The 17,742-nt window shown below is 36.3% G+C and overlaps 1 protein-coding gene across 3 annotated transcripts in view; it reads left to right on the plus strand.

The window, feature by feature from the left end:
• CSMD3 (CUB and Sushi multiple domains 3) overlaps positions 1 to 17,742 on the plus strand; it is a gene marked incomplete at its 5' end in the record, with an annotated part of 624,550 nt that overhangs the window by 335,150 nt on the left and 271,658 nt on the right. For all 3 annotated transcript variants that reach the window (XM_084280272.1, XM_084280273.1, XM_084280274.1), the window contains one exon: positions 16,791 to 16,973. In XM_084280272.1, coding sequence (XP_084136398.1) covers positions 16,791 to 16,973 — 183 coding nt within the window. The remainder of the gene's footprint in view (positions 1 to 16,790; positions 16,974 to 17,742) is intronic.

The following is a 17,742-nucleotide window of genomic DNA, read 5'->3' on the forward strand; positions in this document are numbered from 1 at the left end:
CCTTGGGCCAGGTGGGAATAACTGATCAAACTAGAAGGAATTAGGATGAGGGATGAAGGGACAGGAACCCTGTGAGGGCAAGAAAACAAGCCACATTGACAGTCTAAAACACTCTGAAGGCAAAGCTTTGTGTAGAAATAAAGAGGCCTCTCTGAAACAGCAGTGGCAAGGAGGAGGATTACCACCTAGATAAGTGAGATGTTGTTGTGATTTATCCCCAGCCAGCAGTTGACCCAGTGTTGGGTGGAAAAAAAAGAGGTTGCAAAAGAAAGAAAAAAAGATAAAGGAAAACCTTGTGGGTTGTGATAAGGATAGTTTACTGGGACAACAGAGGGAGAAATAACAACAACAGGACTTATAGCAAAGCATACAAAATTGATGATACACAATGCAGTTTCTCGCCAAACCAGACCACTCTGACCATTAAGGTCAGACCCATCATGAAGCCAGACTGTCCCCAAGCTGTGCATCCTTGAGCCGTGCACTCCTCTCCCACCAGCCCCCTTTATGCTAAGCATGACATCAATGTATAGAATACACATTTTGGCGAGTTTTGGGTCCTTGCTCTGTCCCCTCCCAGCTTCCTGGGTTCCCCCACCTTCTTGTTAGCAGGACAGTATGATAAGCTTGAATGTTTGGCAACAACTAAAACATCAGTGTATTATCAGCACTGCTGTCATCGTAACTCCAAAACACAGTAATACATCAGCTACTTCAAAAAAAAAAAAAACACAACTCCATTGTAGCTAATCCCAGAACAGATGCACAAGTTAAAAGCTATATAAAGAATATATGGTGAATAAATAATTTTGGCAAGAGTAGTAACAGTAATACACCATATTATAATATAGTTTGTCGTAACATTGTGCAATAATGGCGAGCGTGACTAACATAAGTCAGAAAAACGAGGATTTTGTAGATGTAGACCCCCAATAGTCACGTATTTTGATGTAGTATGCTTACTCTCTGAGAAAATATCTTCAGATAATGAAGAGATGAAGCTAAAATGAAAGTTGATATTGATGAACTAATACCAATATAAGAGATAATTGTTGATCTCTTACCACATAATTTGTTTTCTTTAACTCTAGTTGAGAATTTATTAATTTCCTGTAACTACTGTGTTGGGGTTTTTTTCAGTGGTGTGTAGGTATGTATTTTTACCATTCATGTTTTTACTCCTGTGTGAGTGGATCAGATGTCTGGTTGAGCACATTTTGTTGCGTTTTTGAATGGGAATTGGTAACTATTTCTTAACAGCCTTTCTTTTTTTCCTTCATTCTGAGACCTTCAGCTTGGCTGAGTGCTTCATCCCAAATGTGATATCTTCATAATAGTGTTATTACCATCCTCCTTTTCTTCTTCCTGTTGGCACTGATCTGACCAAGGGATTTTTAATGTGTCTTTAAAATTCATGTACATTATTCAAATGTTTCTAAGACAGAAGCAAGTTGGAACTAGTAGTCCTGACTAGATGTTTAAATCTGCAAAATTGGTAAGTTTTAATGATAAGGTTGCTACGAAATTAAAATTTTGGTGGTGTTTTACAGCCACAGTTACATTCAGAATATGATGCAGATCACCATCATGGAATCATCTAAGGCACTGGCGGACAAGATTTATTAGTTGATGTTAACAAAGAGTTGCAGAGCCAGTGGAGTTTGAAAACTGTCAGTAAGAGTAACATCAACAGAAAGGTTCTACAGATGATACACTAGCTGCAAATAAATACACAGTTGTCAAGATATAAATTCTGGATGTATCAAGAGATAAAATCTGGATGATAGCTTTAATAGTCTTAAATTTGGACTTCTATTTGCACACGTTTACCATAAAAGAAAGTTCAACACTATTCCAAACAGAAGGGACAACAGTGTACAAGTCTGTTTGACTCCCATAGTGCTAGAAAAAAATCTGCTGAAATAGTTCATTTTCATTTATATGATCTTCAAAAACATACTGACAGATGGGGATGAAGCCACTGAATCAATTGAAACATTCTATTTTCATGATGTGTAGATAAGAATGAGATGCCTTAGTCACAGCATACAAATGAGTTTCCTGCTGGTACTCATATTAGTAAAATAGTATATTGCATGGTTTTATCATAATTTAGAGTATTTTCTAAATATTCAAGGACTACATTCTCCACAGCTTCAGTCTCTTTATGGCAATTAACAACAGGTCTATTTTGTTCTCACTGAAATAAAATTGTTTAGTCAGTGAAAGAAAACTATTCTTAGTTTAAAATTATAAAAGCCCCACTCATTTAAATAGAAAGGATTCAAGCACAGGAATTATAGAGTTTGTGTAGCGGCTAACAAACAGATTTTGGTTTTACTACTACCTTAAAAATATTTCAAATGTTTCTGCATATGGTCACTAATACCATGCTTAAAGTATTTAGACTGCAAACACAGACCTGTTTCTTCCAGTCACTTATTTTCCTAAAAAAAAGTTCAAAATAAAGAATTAGAAAAATACATTCAGAAACCACCATGCAGTTTATGTTAGCGTGTTTCTTCATGGAATATTTCCATGGCTTTGGTAATTGTTTTGCAAATATTTTATTAAGAATATTTTTTCAGCTTCCATTCACATTATTATTTCCTTTTCACAGGCAAAGCAGTACCTGGTGGTCTAAGTGATATTCTGTGTATTCTTACTGGAATTGTTAGTGCAAAGGATCTCAAACTTACATAAGATTCCTTGGTATTATTTTCCCTTTATTCTTTCTTGCTAGTGCCTAGTTTTTATAGGTCCATAAGGAAAACTAACAGAGTAAGTTTTCTGTTATTAAATCTTTTATTGAGGGAGAGCTGCTGAAATTGATAATTTTTCTTGTTTTAATAGAACTACTATATTTTTTGAGGAGTAATTATGTGATGCAGCACTCCAGAATGTGGAATCATATTCCAAATTTTAAAATAAAAATGTTGTTACTTGCATGAAACTTTCTTCATATTATCCAGTGATCCATCTTTACTCCAGCTAAAATCTGGAGCTGCCAGGTGTCAGTTAACTGTACCCAAATATTTTTCCTCCAAGATGAAGTAGCTGAGTTCTTTTGAGCAAATGTAACATACCTTCTTTCTGCCCATTCTCTAGATTCTTGAAGGAGGGAAGTAAGATGAAAGGGAAAGATATAGTTAGTCCAATACTTTAGTATCTGAATTGAATAGGCAAACAGGAATATAAGGATATTTATAAACACTGTGGCTTCTGAAGAACATAGTGGGAGCATAAACACATGCCACCCCTGCCATGCATCTTCTCTTCACATCAAAACTATACTGAAACAGAACAAGTATTACTATGATAGAGCTGAAGGAGGAAGGCTGTAGTGATAAGGTTTTGGGGAATAAAATTGTGCAAGAAGCGGGAATCTTTTGAGTGTGCATAGATGGAAGAAACATTGGTAATGGTTCTCATGTGAAGTAATTTTATCAAATAATAAAATACCAAATGATTTTTGGAAGCAAACCTGGAATAAACAAGTTATTGGTATTTAGCAGTATTTCCACAGAAATTTAGGAAATGCTAGAAGCAGGAGGAATTTGTAAGAGGAGAAATGGGACTATCCATTTTTCTACCTTCTTTAATGTGAGTAAATACTCTGATACTGGTTCATGGTTTCTGTCTAGTAGCTGCTTTCTAATCCTTCAGTCACTGTATTGCTCCCAGAGCAGAGTGGTCACTGAATGAAAAAAGATCTACTTATGTTTAGATTTTTGATGTGTTTTAATATCTGTATCTGTACATATTATAATGGTTACATAGTTATTTCTTGTATCTTTTACTTGAATAGCTACTTTCTGTAATGTTTATGATGGTATCAATGGTATGCAAAACGAAATCAGGAAGTGAAATTTAAAATTGACCATGTCACTGATGATTTTGTCATTGACTTCAGAGGATTCAAGTATTAAGTCTACAAAGTCTTCTTTGCAATCTTCATACATTGGAATGACTGTGTTTGCATGTTCCACCTGCCCTGTACTATTTAAGAACTACTTATTGGATTTTATGGTCTGCTTATCTGTAGAGCAATTGTGATAACATAAATCTCCTAGCTAGCAGATTTCAGCCTCTGATAAATTTTTTGTAGTCTCTGGCCTTAAAGGCCATCAGCAGTCCTTCTAATTGCCTTTTGGGTAGTCTATATTTTGCATTTTCTGAAAAACTGTATGCAGTAATGTCAGAGACATCTCTTAAGGGGCTTGGGGATTTGATTATGCAGTTAACATAAACTGATAATTTTCTCCTCTTTATTCACCATTTCTCCCCCCTCAAATCAATACCTTACTTATATTTGTCCCTTACTGGATATTTTTTTTTCTCAGAAACCAGCCAGAACCCAGGAATGAAGCAGATATAGACTTTTTAATTCATATTGTGCTATACTAATTTCATCACCAGTGTGGCCTAGAGAACTACTTGCCCAATTCTTTTTTGTTACACACTTTTTTTTTCTCCCCCTTCTTTCCCACCTCCTTTTTTTTTTTTTCCTGGTAACAACCTGTCATCAATGGAGTTTACTAATACCTGATCAAATACATGAAGAACAGGAGAAAATGACTAATGCAAGGAAAACAGCAAACAAACAAAACCCAAACAAAACAACCAACCGAAACAAAGAGATAACAGTATCCTGTAGAATCTGTAAAGTAAGTTAATAGGTTCATCCGGAAACAGAGGTAGATATGGACATGAAGACAGAGCAAGGTTTCTTGAATATTTGGGTATTGAATCCACATTCTTAGCAGTTTTTTTGAAATTTGGGCAGCTTTATAATCTGTAAAATTCATAAATAAAATCAATAATCCAAATAAAACGTGAAAAAATACATTGACTGTTTAAATAAAATATACAATGCTTTAAAATGAAGTTGCTGTAATGAGACAAAATATTTTACTAAATGAAGATTCTCCATGAGCTACTAACGATTTCTTCATGCTTTTTTTTTTGAGGCAGTAAAAAAGGTTGGATTTGATAAAAAGACCTATAAAATACTAGGTGTTGATTAGCTAAAATGTGTTTGATGGCCTATGTTGTGTAAAGAAATAAAGTGGATATGAATCATATTAGGGTTTTTCTTAGTATTAAGCTGTATTTTCTCATTAATTTGGGCATCAAATAAGAAGTGTTTTTATTTTGCGCGGTACTTAAAATTGACTTCAGCACCAAAGCATGTGCTAAATGATTAAAACATTCGTATGTTCTCCTGTAAATTAGGACTTAAAACTGTTAACAGAATAAGCTATTTCTCCATGGGTTCTAAATGCTGCTAAGCATGCTGATAAACCCCAGTATACAGATTATTTTTCTTCTTTCTTGCTCTTAGAATTTAATATTTCCATTTGTGCTTTTGGCTGAAATTATGCTTAATGCCCCAGCTGTTTAACTCAGTGGGCTTGTGAAAATTCTAAAAAACTTTTAAATAGAATTAGTAATTTGAGATGCCAGCACTACCAGAATTTTAAAATTGTCCCATAGAGTGGTGTATGTATGTTTAATATATATCTTAAAGGGTTGTTGAACATCCCAAATTCAATTCTAAAGACAATTCTTTAAAGAATTAAGGCTATTTTAGCATTTTAATTTGGGTTTTTTTTGAACCAGTGCTGTGTTATTTCAATTTGTATGTACAGCTATCTTATCTTTTTTCTCCAAAATGTATATACTTGAACCCCATCTTTCATGAACATTTATATGAATAAGGAGTCTCATGGTGCTATTAAAATGTTTCTGTGGATAGTGTTCTACAAGGCAGTACATCTTCTAAACTTAAATTGAGTAACTTATTTTATTGGAAGTGCAGTTATTATGTAAAGCCCCACAGGGCTCATTCATTAGCTGGGCCAGCTTATTGCTAGTTGACTAGTAAATAACTTTAAAAGACAGACCATGGTACTGAATAGGAAAAGAGGGAAGTATGTGTATTGCTAAAGCCTGTAAGTACCTACAATATAAAATAGAACATAGTTATGAAATATTTCATACTAATAGTAAAATAATTTAAAAATATCCAATAAAAATAACACATATATAAACTTGTGGTGGTTTAGCCCTGGCTGGAGGTCAGATGCCCACCAAAATCTGTCTATTACTCCCCTTCTTAGTTGGACAGGGGAGAAAATATATATTAAGAGGCTCAGGAGTCAAAATAAGGACAGGGAGAGATCATCCTGTCATCGAATGACATGGGCAAAACAGACTTAACGCAGAGTGAAGGAAAGAAAACTACCTAATTTATTACACTACACTACAAAGAACAGTGAAAACCAGAGTCAGAAGCATGACCAGATCTTAAAACAAACTCAACCAGATCTTAAAACCCTTTCCCCCCACCACTCCCTTCTTAGCAGACTTTAATCAGAATTTTGCTCCCTTCTTCCCCCCTATTCGCAGCATGGGGTGGGCAGGGACTGGGGAAAATGGGGTTCTCGGTAGCACCTTCCCCCCACCCCTCCATTCTAAGCAGATTTCCCTTTAGCCATGATCTTGCTCCCTTCTTCCCCCTGCTTGCAGTACAGGGGTCAGGGACTGGGAAAAAATGGGGTTCTCGGTTACTTCTTCATGAGCTGTTTTCTTTTTCCAGATCTTAAAACACCTCTAACCTCCCCCCACCCCATCCCCGGCTTCCTTCTTAGCAGACTTCATTCTAGTCATGATTTCACTCCCTTCTTCCCCCTAATCGCAGCACAAGGGTCAGAGACTGGGAGATGGGGGCTTCAGTCAGTTCCTTGCAAGTTGGTTTCCTTCTCGGCTGGGGCGGGGGGCATTCATGCCACACCCTCCTCATGCTACACCCTCCTCATGCTACACCCTGGGGTCTCACCCACAGGAGATAGTCCTCCATGAACTTCTCCAAAGTGAATCCTTTCTCACAGTGCTTTATCTCTTTATCACAATGTCTCTCAGTCCCAGTCCTCTCCAGCGTTATAAGCCTCCCCCAGCAAACCTGTTCCGATGCAAAACTCTTTCTCGCTCATCTCTGTGTCTCTTATTCTCCTCATGGCTGAGAGTGCTGGCAGGGGCTTATCCCAACGTAGGGTCACAGCATGTGATGTCTACACCTGCTCCATGCAGCGTGGAGCCCCTCCACGGGCTGCAGGTGGGGTCTTGGCCTTTACCATGGGTTTCTTTCTCTCTGGCACCTGGGGCACCTCCTCCCCTGCCCTTTTCCAGCCTTGGTGTCTGCACATCTCGTTACATCTTCTCACTCCCTTCTCCGGTGGCAAAATGCAACCGCTTCCAGGTTTTTTTCTCCTATATGTGATTCTCAGAGGTGCTATGATTATCTCTAGCTGTGACTTTGGCCTTGAATTGTCTGAAGTTTACACTGAGGCAGAAAACTGTAACTGCTGCTTACAAAAGCCGTCTCAACAGCACAGCCTCGCAGAACTGCAACAGCTGCTGGGTCTCTGTCTATACCTATCGCCATAGAAAATGGCTGTAACAAGTTTGTGACATAAATTAAATATTTAATTTTTCCCCCCTTAATTCTCAGAGAAACGACTTTCGCCCCATTATCCTCCCTAAATTAATTATGAGATTTTTTTTTGTGAATTGCTCACATTCTGGTTCATCACTTTATGTGATCAGAAAATGAGAAGTAACCTGACAATTGGCACAATTCAGGAAGGGTGTGGAAGGTTACTACCACCTACATAGCAAGGAAAGAACATCTTTTACAGGGTTTTTCCCCCCTAGAATTTCACTGACTGACTCTATACCCTTGGATGGATGTTCTGTATAACACATAGGCTAAAGATCTTGTGAATTCATATACTGACAAGACCTGACTATATGCATAAATCCTCTCCTTTCCTGCCTTTGCATAACTTTCTTCTGTAAGAGAACGCATGCTGAGAAAGAAGGTGCTGCAACACACTGATCGCTCTCTCAGCTGGAGGGCCTGTGAAGTACACCTTCTCATGGTTTGATACATACATAATTCTAAATCATTTGTACTTGAACTCAAAGCAAGATTCATCCCTTATTTTTCTATTTGCTAGACAAAATAGCAACACTGGATGTATAAGCAGGTCTTCCTTTCCTATCTTTTAGGAAAACAAGCAACCAAACCAAACCAAGTAGTTACTCTGCATAGGAATAGTAGTTCAGCTGTTTCCATCTGAACATGAGGGAAAAACTTCTTTACTCTGGGGATGGCAGACCACTGGAACAGGCTGGACAGAGAGGTTGTGGAGTCTCCTTCTCTAAAAATGCACCTGGACATAATTCTGTGCAACCTTCTCAAGCGATCCTGCTTGAGAAGAGAGGTTGGACTAGGTGATCTCCAGAGGTCCCTTCCAACACCTACCATGCTGTAATTCTGTAAAATTCTTTTATATATTAGGAATTCCCAAGATATAGAATCTGTAGATAAAAATCTGATAGAATGAAGTAGAAAGTAGAGTGTACTGACAACCTTTAACATTTAATTGAAAATCACATAGCACTGGGTTCTTTGTTCTTTTAGAAATCAACTTCCATCCTGAATTTATAAAAATAATCATGTTTTAACAGTAAGAGTTACTAGACTGAACTATTTCCTTCACTTGAAGATCTGTATAAACATAGGAATTTTGGAGAAGGTAACATCTGTTAGGTCATTCAAGCTGCTTTCTGTTTTGTTTACTGATCAATAGCAATACATAAATGCTGTTGCATGTAAATGTGACCAAACCTCCAATCTTTTCCCATGTAAGTTGGCAAGCATAGTCAGATCTTTCTGAAATTTGTCCATAACTCTTTGCCTGCTATGTGTCTTTAAAATTCTTTTTCTTGAATATACATACTGTGAAGACATATGACAGTTTACCAATTGCTTATTTAACATCCTAATCAACAGTGACATACGTATGAACTTGATTAATATGTTAATAACTTTTATTTTTCTCGCTTGCTGCTGTTACATGCTTTTTCTCCTTACAATTTGTGTTGTAATGTTCAAGATAAGATAGATGATGTAGTGGGTTTACCTGGCTGGAGGCCAGGTGCCCACCAGAGCTGCTCTATCACACCCCACTCAGCTGGACAGGGCAGACAAAATATACCAAAAGGCTCATGGGTTCTTGTAAGGACAGGGAGAGATCACTTACCAGTTACTGTCATGGGCAAAACAGGATACTATCTCGCACAGGAGAGGTCCACCTTGGAGTCATCTGCCATTTGGTCTATTGGACATAGGGGGAGCTTATAACAGCTGCTCACAGAAGCTACCTCTGTAGGCTCCTCACTTCCAAAAGCTTGCAGTGCAATAGTGTAATATATATTTCATTTGCATGGCAAGGAACCTCATGCTTTGCAAGCAAAAGTTGTAAAATATATAATGGTATCTTTTCCTAGCTCTTTAATTAAACAAGTCCTGGAGCAGGTGCAGCAGTATGGCAATTGCACAACTAAATTAGATATGCAATGTCTGTAGTAATGTATATATAAATTGTAAATACCTTCATGTTTCAAAGTGAAATTATATAGTTTTTTCCCCATTATCTTGCAAAATGTCAGTGTGTGAATATTTGGTGGTGAATGTTTGTAACATTTGACATAGCAAAGTCAAATATCAAATAGACAGCTTCATTCTTATTGAATTACACACTGGAACTGTTTCTTTTCACTTACCAGGACTTAGTTAACTTAGTATGATTTGTTGCAAGAAATAGCATGTAATTCAAATACAATTTTACTAATGGCAAAAAAAATCTAATTGTCTGTCATATTTCCATTGATATGGTCAGTGAAACATTCTAAAATGCTGTTAGTAAAGAGTGATTGTTCTTTACCTGAACTACTATAGATTTTGAATCTCTGCTGAAGTGGTAAGAAATCTTCAGTATTACACTCTTGCACTATACACCAGTGATCTATTTTCTTTCAAATTTTTTTTCCTTAAAAGAATCAGAATTTTATCTTTTATTTTCCCTTGAGTTACAGGAAGAAAAGATAGACAAGTTACATCTTCAAGCTCTAACTCCTGTGCAATTCTGTCAAAATGCATTTGTGTAGTAAGTGACCATTTCTTTTCCCCAAGGCCCATTTAGTAACCCTCATAATGTGCCTGTCCTTCACAAAGAGAGAGGATATGAATAAAAGAACATTCCTATCTTGCTGTCCCTAAACTGGTATCTACCATAGCTTTGGGCTCTCCCATCAGTACATCACTAATTGGAAATCAACAGAGCCCTTCAGTGAAATACAGAAAAATAACAAAAGGATCATTTAAAACAAAATAAGATGGTTATCTTATTTTTATTTCTATTTTTCTTTTTTCTTTTTTTTCTTGATTTACTTCCCACATATTTCTTGTTAGAAAATATATTGACAATTATAAGAAAAGAATAATCCATTTTAGCCATCTTTTACTGTAATGAACATGAATTGCTAATCTCAAAAAGCAGAATAAATCATAAAAGGGAACATAAATCAAAACTGTAAAAATACAAGGTAACCAAAATATAAAATAAAATGCAAAAATGTGCTTAAGCAATAAGATTACTTTTGACTTTTTAAAGGTGATCATTATGTATGATAAACTTCCAAATGCTTATACTACACAATATCGTGTAGAAATTATGTTTCCACTAAAATATACTCTATAATGACTTTTCCTGTGAATTGCAACTTTATTACATATGTGCATTGCATGAAATAATGCATTACAGTTGGTGACATTTTTAGTCCAACTAAAAAGTCAGAGCAGTGGACTCTTACACACTGCGTTCTTGATAGGAATTCAAGCTATGGTCCAGGAGGATAGCCCATAATACCTTCTATTTCTCTTCATTCTTTGGTGATTCATAGTGAAGTTTCAAATATTTTTTTTTAAAGTTTTAATTATGGCATTACTAATGGACCTGTTTGGGAACTTACTGTTTCATCTGCTAATCTTAAATTTAAGCATAGATAATTTCTATTTATAATAAATTAATTATTTAGAAGAAATGAGACTTTGTCATGCTCTGAACATAACTTCTTACAAGTTGTCGGAAGTAATATGCAGTGCAGGAAAGCTGAAATAAGAGTAGAAGAGCTAGTAGTAAAATATGATTATGAATATATTTTTCCCCTTTAATGACTTTAAAGAAAGATAAAATGTTATTTAAAATGTTATTATCTGACAAAACCCAAATAGTTAGTGGGTTTTTTCCTATCTGTTTTAAAGGAAGTTTGTTGACATTCTCTAAATAAACCTAAAATCTATTTACACTTTAATTAAAAGAGTTTGTTCATAAGGAGAACTAAGTAATGACAAAATAATTCTTCTTGAAATTTAGAAATTAACTGATTCTAACATGCAATTTACAGAGTGTAAAAGTGATGTAAGCAAGGCATGCAGGAAAGATTAAAGTAATAAAGGAGAGATTTGCTGTAAGTGTAAATTGATATGAATGGGGTTTAGGGATTTAAAACTGCCATTCAAACAGCATATTTTTCAACTTTATTCCGTTTATGAAAGTAAATGAAATATAAACCTATGGATGTTATCTCTCAAATACAGCAATCACATAGGATAAAGGAATTTTTTTTTTTTTGTCGAAAATATTTTTTTTTCAAAAATATCCTGTAATCATACCCTGCCTAAGATTTTGTTGAGGGATTTGTTGTTGTTGTTAGTTTTTTTTTTTTTTTTTTTTTTTTTTTTTTGGGGGGGGTGGTGTTAATGCAAAATCAGATCCTCTAAGTCTTCCTAATAGGAACAGCTGATAGAAGACAAGCAAGCTCTCTCTATCGGCTTTGCTCAGCTATGTATCTTTTTAAATTTGACAAAAAACATGGAAACTCTTGCTATTTAGGATAAAATAATAACTAGAGAAAACATTGGTGCATCTACAAAACATTGGCAGCCCAAAAAAAGAGAATAAATCTAAGGGGGTATGAATACATTCACTGTCTAGCATATATTCTATAAGAAAATTATATTAAATAACTCAAAGTGACCACTTGTTGGAGAGTTTATAGAATACCTTTGTTTTCATAGATGCAATGTGAAATGGCTTAGGTATTTAGAATATTATTAGTCTACTAGGTAAACTGTATATCTTTGGTGGTTAGAAACTGGGTAGTTTTGTAGGTTTGATGTTAACAGTCTTATCAACATAGAAGATAGTAGTGAGTTTGTGGGGTTTTTTTGAATTTCTTGTTTCTTGAAGAGATCTGTGTTCTGGGGAGATGTTTAACCTTTTTTAATATATATATAATTACTATGTTCCTCTTCTCCTAGAATTGTTTGAAGAACTACAAATAAAGCAGTAAAAAATCTTCATGTTTGTTACGTTTTTTGTTAGATTGTTTTATTTTGTTGGTTTTGATTTTAACCAAATAGAATAATAAAACCTTTTAATTCTCCGCATAAACTTTTAAAACTAATCTTCAGCTCTTTCATTTTCTTGTTGAAATGGAATGTTCTTTATTTGCTTATTGTAATATTTCGATTGTATTCAGAGCATTAATAGTGGAAAGCATTGAGAAATCAGGTATATGCTGTTTAAAATATGACCCTAACAGAAAATTTGAGTTGAAATCAAAACACTTGGTGTTTGTTTGTTTGTTTTTCTCATAGTCAGATTATCAAATGTGGAAATCTGAAGAAGTGGCAGCAAGACCTTTAAAGAGAAATTTTCAAATAGCATAAGGATATATGTTACTATTATTACTACACATGATGAATTCATATTAATTTTAATATTTGTGTCCTTTTTATAGTTACGATCTCTCATGAAACAAGTTTGTGATGGTTGAGACAGACAAGGAAAAAATGTTTTGTGTTGAATTTCCATTACCTATGTAGTATATTTCCTGTATTTGTAGGTGATGAATGTATTCCTATGTTTCATATCTTGAGCACAAGATTTTCTTTACAATTTTCTAAGATGTAAGAGACTGCATCCAAGGATGCTCAGGGAACTCATGAATCTCCTTGCAAGGCCACTTTCTATAATCTTTAGCAGTGAGTCAAACTGATGAGAGATCCCCAAAGACTGGAAGAAAGTTGTATGATCTTAAAGAAAAGCTAAAAGCTCGACCTATGCAACTGTAGGCTTGCCTTTATTTAAATTCCTGGAGAAATCAAGAATCAAGTCTTCTTGGAAGCTAGCATGAATTTGTCAAGGGTAAATCACACCTGACCAAGTGGATTGCTCTTTTATCATAAATCACTAGGTCACTGGACAAGGAGAGAGAAATGGATGTTGCCTGCATCAACCTTAACAAGGCTCTTCACTATGTCCACTCATCCTGAGTTGGATATGTGAATATAACTTGGGTACAAGAATTCTGTTGCAGATAACCAAATAGATGAAAAAAGAAAAAAACCCAAAGAAACCAACCCAAAACCCAAAGCAAGCAAAGACATACTCTTTTCTTCCCAAATAGTAATAATTAACAAAACAAAACACACACACACAAAGAAACAAGTAAAAAAAAAAAAAAAACCCCAAAAAAAAACCAACCAAAAACCAACCCACAGAAGTTGGATGATAGGACAGTGGGCAGTGGTTAATGGATCATGCTGTACTAGAGACCAGAAGCCAGAAGTGTACTTCAGAAGTTTACTCTGGGATATCCCTTTTTGGCATTTGACGTGCAGAGGTTATGAAGCACACTCTCATCAGGTTTACAGATTGGAAGAAAGAGTTGAATATGCTGAAGAATGGTGCTGCTATCCAGAGGGACCTACACAGAAAATATGCACACAGGAACTCTATGAAATTCAGCAATGGATTAACAGGAGGGCAGACTGATGGAAGTGATTATTCTCCTTTACCAGATCCTCCTTAGATTCCATCTAGAATAGTTCATCCAGTTTTGAGAGACTGATTAATGAAGTGAGTTCAGTGGAGGGCTTTCAAAGAACACTTGCCCTATGAGGAGAGTGTGAGGGACCTGGGCTTGTTCAGCCTCTAGAAGCAGGGTCTAATAAGAGGCTGCCAGTAGCTCTGAGGAGGTTATTGAGAAGACAGAGGCAGGCACTTTGCACTGGTACATGATGGCAGGCTATGGGGATAATGGGCTTAAGTTAGAAGAAGAAAAGTGTGTGTGTCCCCCAGAAAAAAAAAAAAAAAAAAGACAGTCAAGAAGTGAAACAGGTTGCCCAGAACAGTCTCCATGTTGGGAGGTTTTCAGGAGCCAACTGGATAAAGCCAATAAGAACCTGGTCTGACCTCAGAGCTGAGTCTGCTTTGAGCAGGACCCTGGCCTAGAGACCTCTTCAGGTCTCTTCCAGGGAATCAGGAAAGCCAAGCCACAGCTGGAGCTGAACATGGCTAGGGATCTGAAAAATAACAAGATAACAAGGTATATTGGAAAACAAAGATTGAAGAAAGAAAACCCTAAAAAATCTTTTCTGATGACCAAAACCCAAGACTTTACTACAACCAACATGTAGAAGGCTGAGGCACTCAACAATGTTTTTGCCTTGGTGTTCACTGGCAAGGGCTTTGGAAATACCACCAAACTCACAGAATCAAAATACAGGGACTGCTTACTCTGGGAAAAGATCAGACAGATTCAAGACCGTTTTAGATTCCTGAAGTTGCACAAGTTCATGGGACCTGACGAGACGTATCCACAGGTCCTGAGGTGGTTGAGGTGAATGAAGTGGATAAACCAATCTCCACCATATTTGAAAAGTCATGTGAATTCCCACTGACTGGAAAAGGGGATATATAACCCATATTTATAAAACTTAAAATAAAGGAACATTTAGGGAACTATAGGCCAGTCACTCTCCCCTCTGTTCCTGGTGAGACCATGGAGCAGACCCCCCTGGAAACTGTCCTCAGGCACATGAAAAATAAGGAGGTGACTTGTGGCAGCCAATATGGCTTCAATAATACCAAATCATGTCTGAAAAATTTGGTGGCATTCTACTGTGGGGTTTCAGCACTGTTGGATGGGAGCAACTGAAATCATCTACTTGGACGTATGCAAAGTTCATGTTACTGACCCACACAATAAACCTGTACTTAAAAATGAAGAGACATGCATTTGATGGATGAACCACTCGGTGGATAGGGAATTGGCTGGATAGTTGCCCTCTATGCTTTGCAGTCAACAGCTCAATGTATGGGTGGAGACCAGTAACAAATGGTGTCCCTCAGGGGTCTGTACTGATACCAACAGCCTCTTTGTCAGAGACATGAACAGTGGAATTAAGTGCACCATAAGCAACTTTGCAGATGACACCAAGTTGAGTTTTGTGATTGATAATTCAGAGGAACTGGATACCACCCAGAGGGACTTTGACAGGCTTGAGTGGTGAGTCCAGGTGAACCTCGTGAGGTTTAAAAAGGCCAAGTCTAATGTCTTGCACCTGGGTCAGGTGGATACAGGCTGGGGGAAGAGTGGATTGAGGGAAGCCACAAGCAATAGGACTTGAGGGTATTAGTGGATGAAAAACTGAGCAGAACAGACGATCTGCACTTTCAGCCCATAAGTCCAATTGCATATTGGGATGCATCAAGACAATTATGGCCAGCAGCTTGAGGGACACAATTTTCCCACTCCACACAGCTACTGTAAGACCCCATTTAGAGTACTATGCTCGGACCTGAGGCCTCCAACATGACAAACACGTAGACCTGCTTAAACTAGTCCAGAGGTAGACCACAAAGATGATCAGAGGGCTGGAACACCTCCTCTGTGAAGACAGTCTGAGAGAGTTGGACTTTTTCAGACTGGAGAAGAGAAGGCTCCAGGGAAATCTTATAGCAGCCTTCTAGTACCTGAATGGGGCGTACAGAAAAGCTGGAGAGGGACTCTTTATCAGGGGATATAGCGATAGGAAGAGGGTTAATGGTTTTAAACCAAAAGAGGGTAGATTTACATTGGATATAAGGAAAACATTTTTAGAATGAAGGTGGTTAGACACTAGAATAGGTGGCCTAAATAAGTTGTCCATATTCCATCACTGGAATTGTTCAAAGTCAGGTTGGATAGGACTTTGAAGAACCTGGTCTAGTGCAAGGTATCCCTGCCCATGGCAGAGCGGTGGGAACTAGATGATCTTTAAGGTCTTTTCCAACACAAATCATCCTAAAATTCAATTGTGAATTGCCCTATGAGCTTGTGAAATGCATATGGATGGAAATTATTTCTAGAAGTTCGCTCTGTGCTTGTAGCTACCTGTAAAAGTTCAGGATGGTATGTAATTTGAAAGAATGTCATAGCTGTTAACAACTGTAGAAACAGGATGTGATGCAGTTGAGACTACTGGCACAAAATCTTACTTGACTATTGAGGTTTCTTTTGTATATGTATGTATAATGTATGCACATATAAATGTGTATATATACTTACATATTTATATGTAGTCTTATTTTGATTTTAAGCAATTCTTTTTGTGTCACTGCTCCCTTTCTTTGCTGTGTTGTTGGTTCGTCAAATTGAACTGTATTGCAACGTCAACAGGGTTTACGCAGTGGGATGCTGGTCTCTCTTGCTAGTTTTAAGCACTTATGTACTACAAGTCATATTTTACTCAATTTTATTATCGCCTAAAATTTTAGAAAATAAAACAAAGTAGGAATGCTTTTCCTCATATACTTTTAAATTCAAGGGCTTTATTATACCTCTGATTTTTCTAATATCATCTCACAGAATTTCCTCTTTAAGAAGCTGGAATATAGTATCAAACTCAGTCATGCATTTCAGCAACTGTTTTTATGTAGATGATTTTCATTTGCTTATAACAATGTAAAGTTATTTTCTAGATGTGAGCATATACCCACAGGGAGTTTGTTTTATTCTTCTAGAAATAAATTCCTTATTTATTTCTACAGAAATTGAAAAGGAAAGCTGTGGGGATCCTGGAACACCATTGTATGGTATCAGAGAAGGGGATGGATTTTCTAACCGTGATGTTTTAAGGTTTGAGTGTCAGTTTGGATTTGAATTAATTGGAGAGAAATCTATCATTTGCCAAGAAAACAACCAGTGGTCTGCAAACATACCAATCTGTATTTGTATGTACCAAATATTTTTTTTATTATATTAATACATACCATTATGATAACTTTTCCCTTATATCTAATAATTGTGTGGTTGATTGAGGAGTTAGCACAATGCAATTAACTCCCCTGACCATATGAATTTAGGTTTGTTCAGTGGTGGTGTTGCCAAATGACTTTGAGACACGGGTTCTAGAACTACTAAAATATTTTTTCATTTACTAGCAACTATTAAAGCAGTTGTCTTTATGTGACTTGATAAAATGTTTTATTGTTTTCTATTTTTGTGGGATTCTGTAGATTTTATACATATGCTACACTTTTTCTAGCTACTCTTGTAAGTTAAGTTATTTCCTTAGATCACAATTTACTGAATTCTAATCAAGGGTTTAAATTATTTACATTGTCCCCCATGTATTGTATATGAATATCTTTTAGCACTTAAATGATAGAACATTTATAGTTCTCTTCAAGTTACATTATATAGCATCAGTAAAACCAATGTTGTTATATGTACTTCTGCCAACACCTATATTAATTTTCCCAGTAAAATGGTAGTGATCAAGTATATTTGGAATACAATCACTTGCTTTTGTCCGTACAACTCAATTTTATATGGCTTAACTGATGTGGTTGAATATAAAATACTAACCTGATATCAACAAAAGAACTCTGTTGTCTCTTTGAGGCTAGTTAATTTCTTGTTCTTCTGTGTGAGCAGCTAATGATAAGGGTGCTATTGACTTTCTGCCTCTATTGTGCTCAGTGAGAGGACTGTCTGTCT

This window comes from Gallinula chloropus, assembly GCF_964237585.1.
Source record: "Gallinula chloropus genome assembly, chromosome: 2".
NCBI lineage: Eukaryota > Metazoa > Chordata > Aves > Gruiformes > Rallidae > Gallinula > Gallinula chloropus.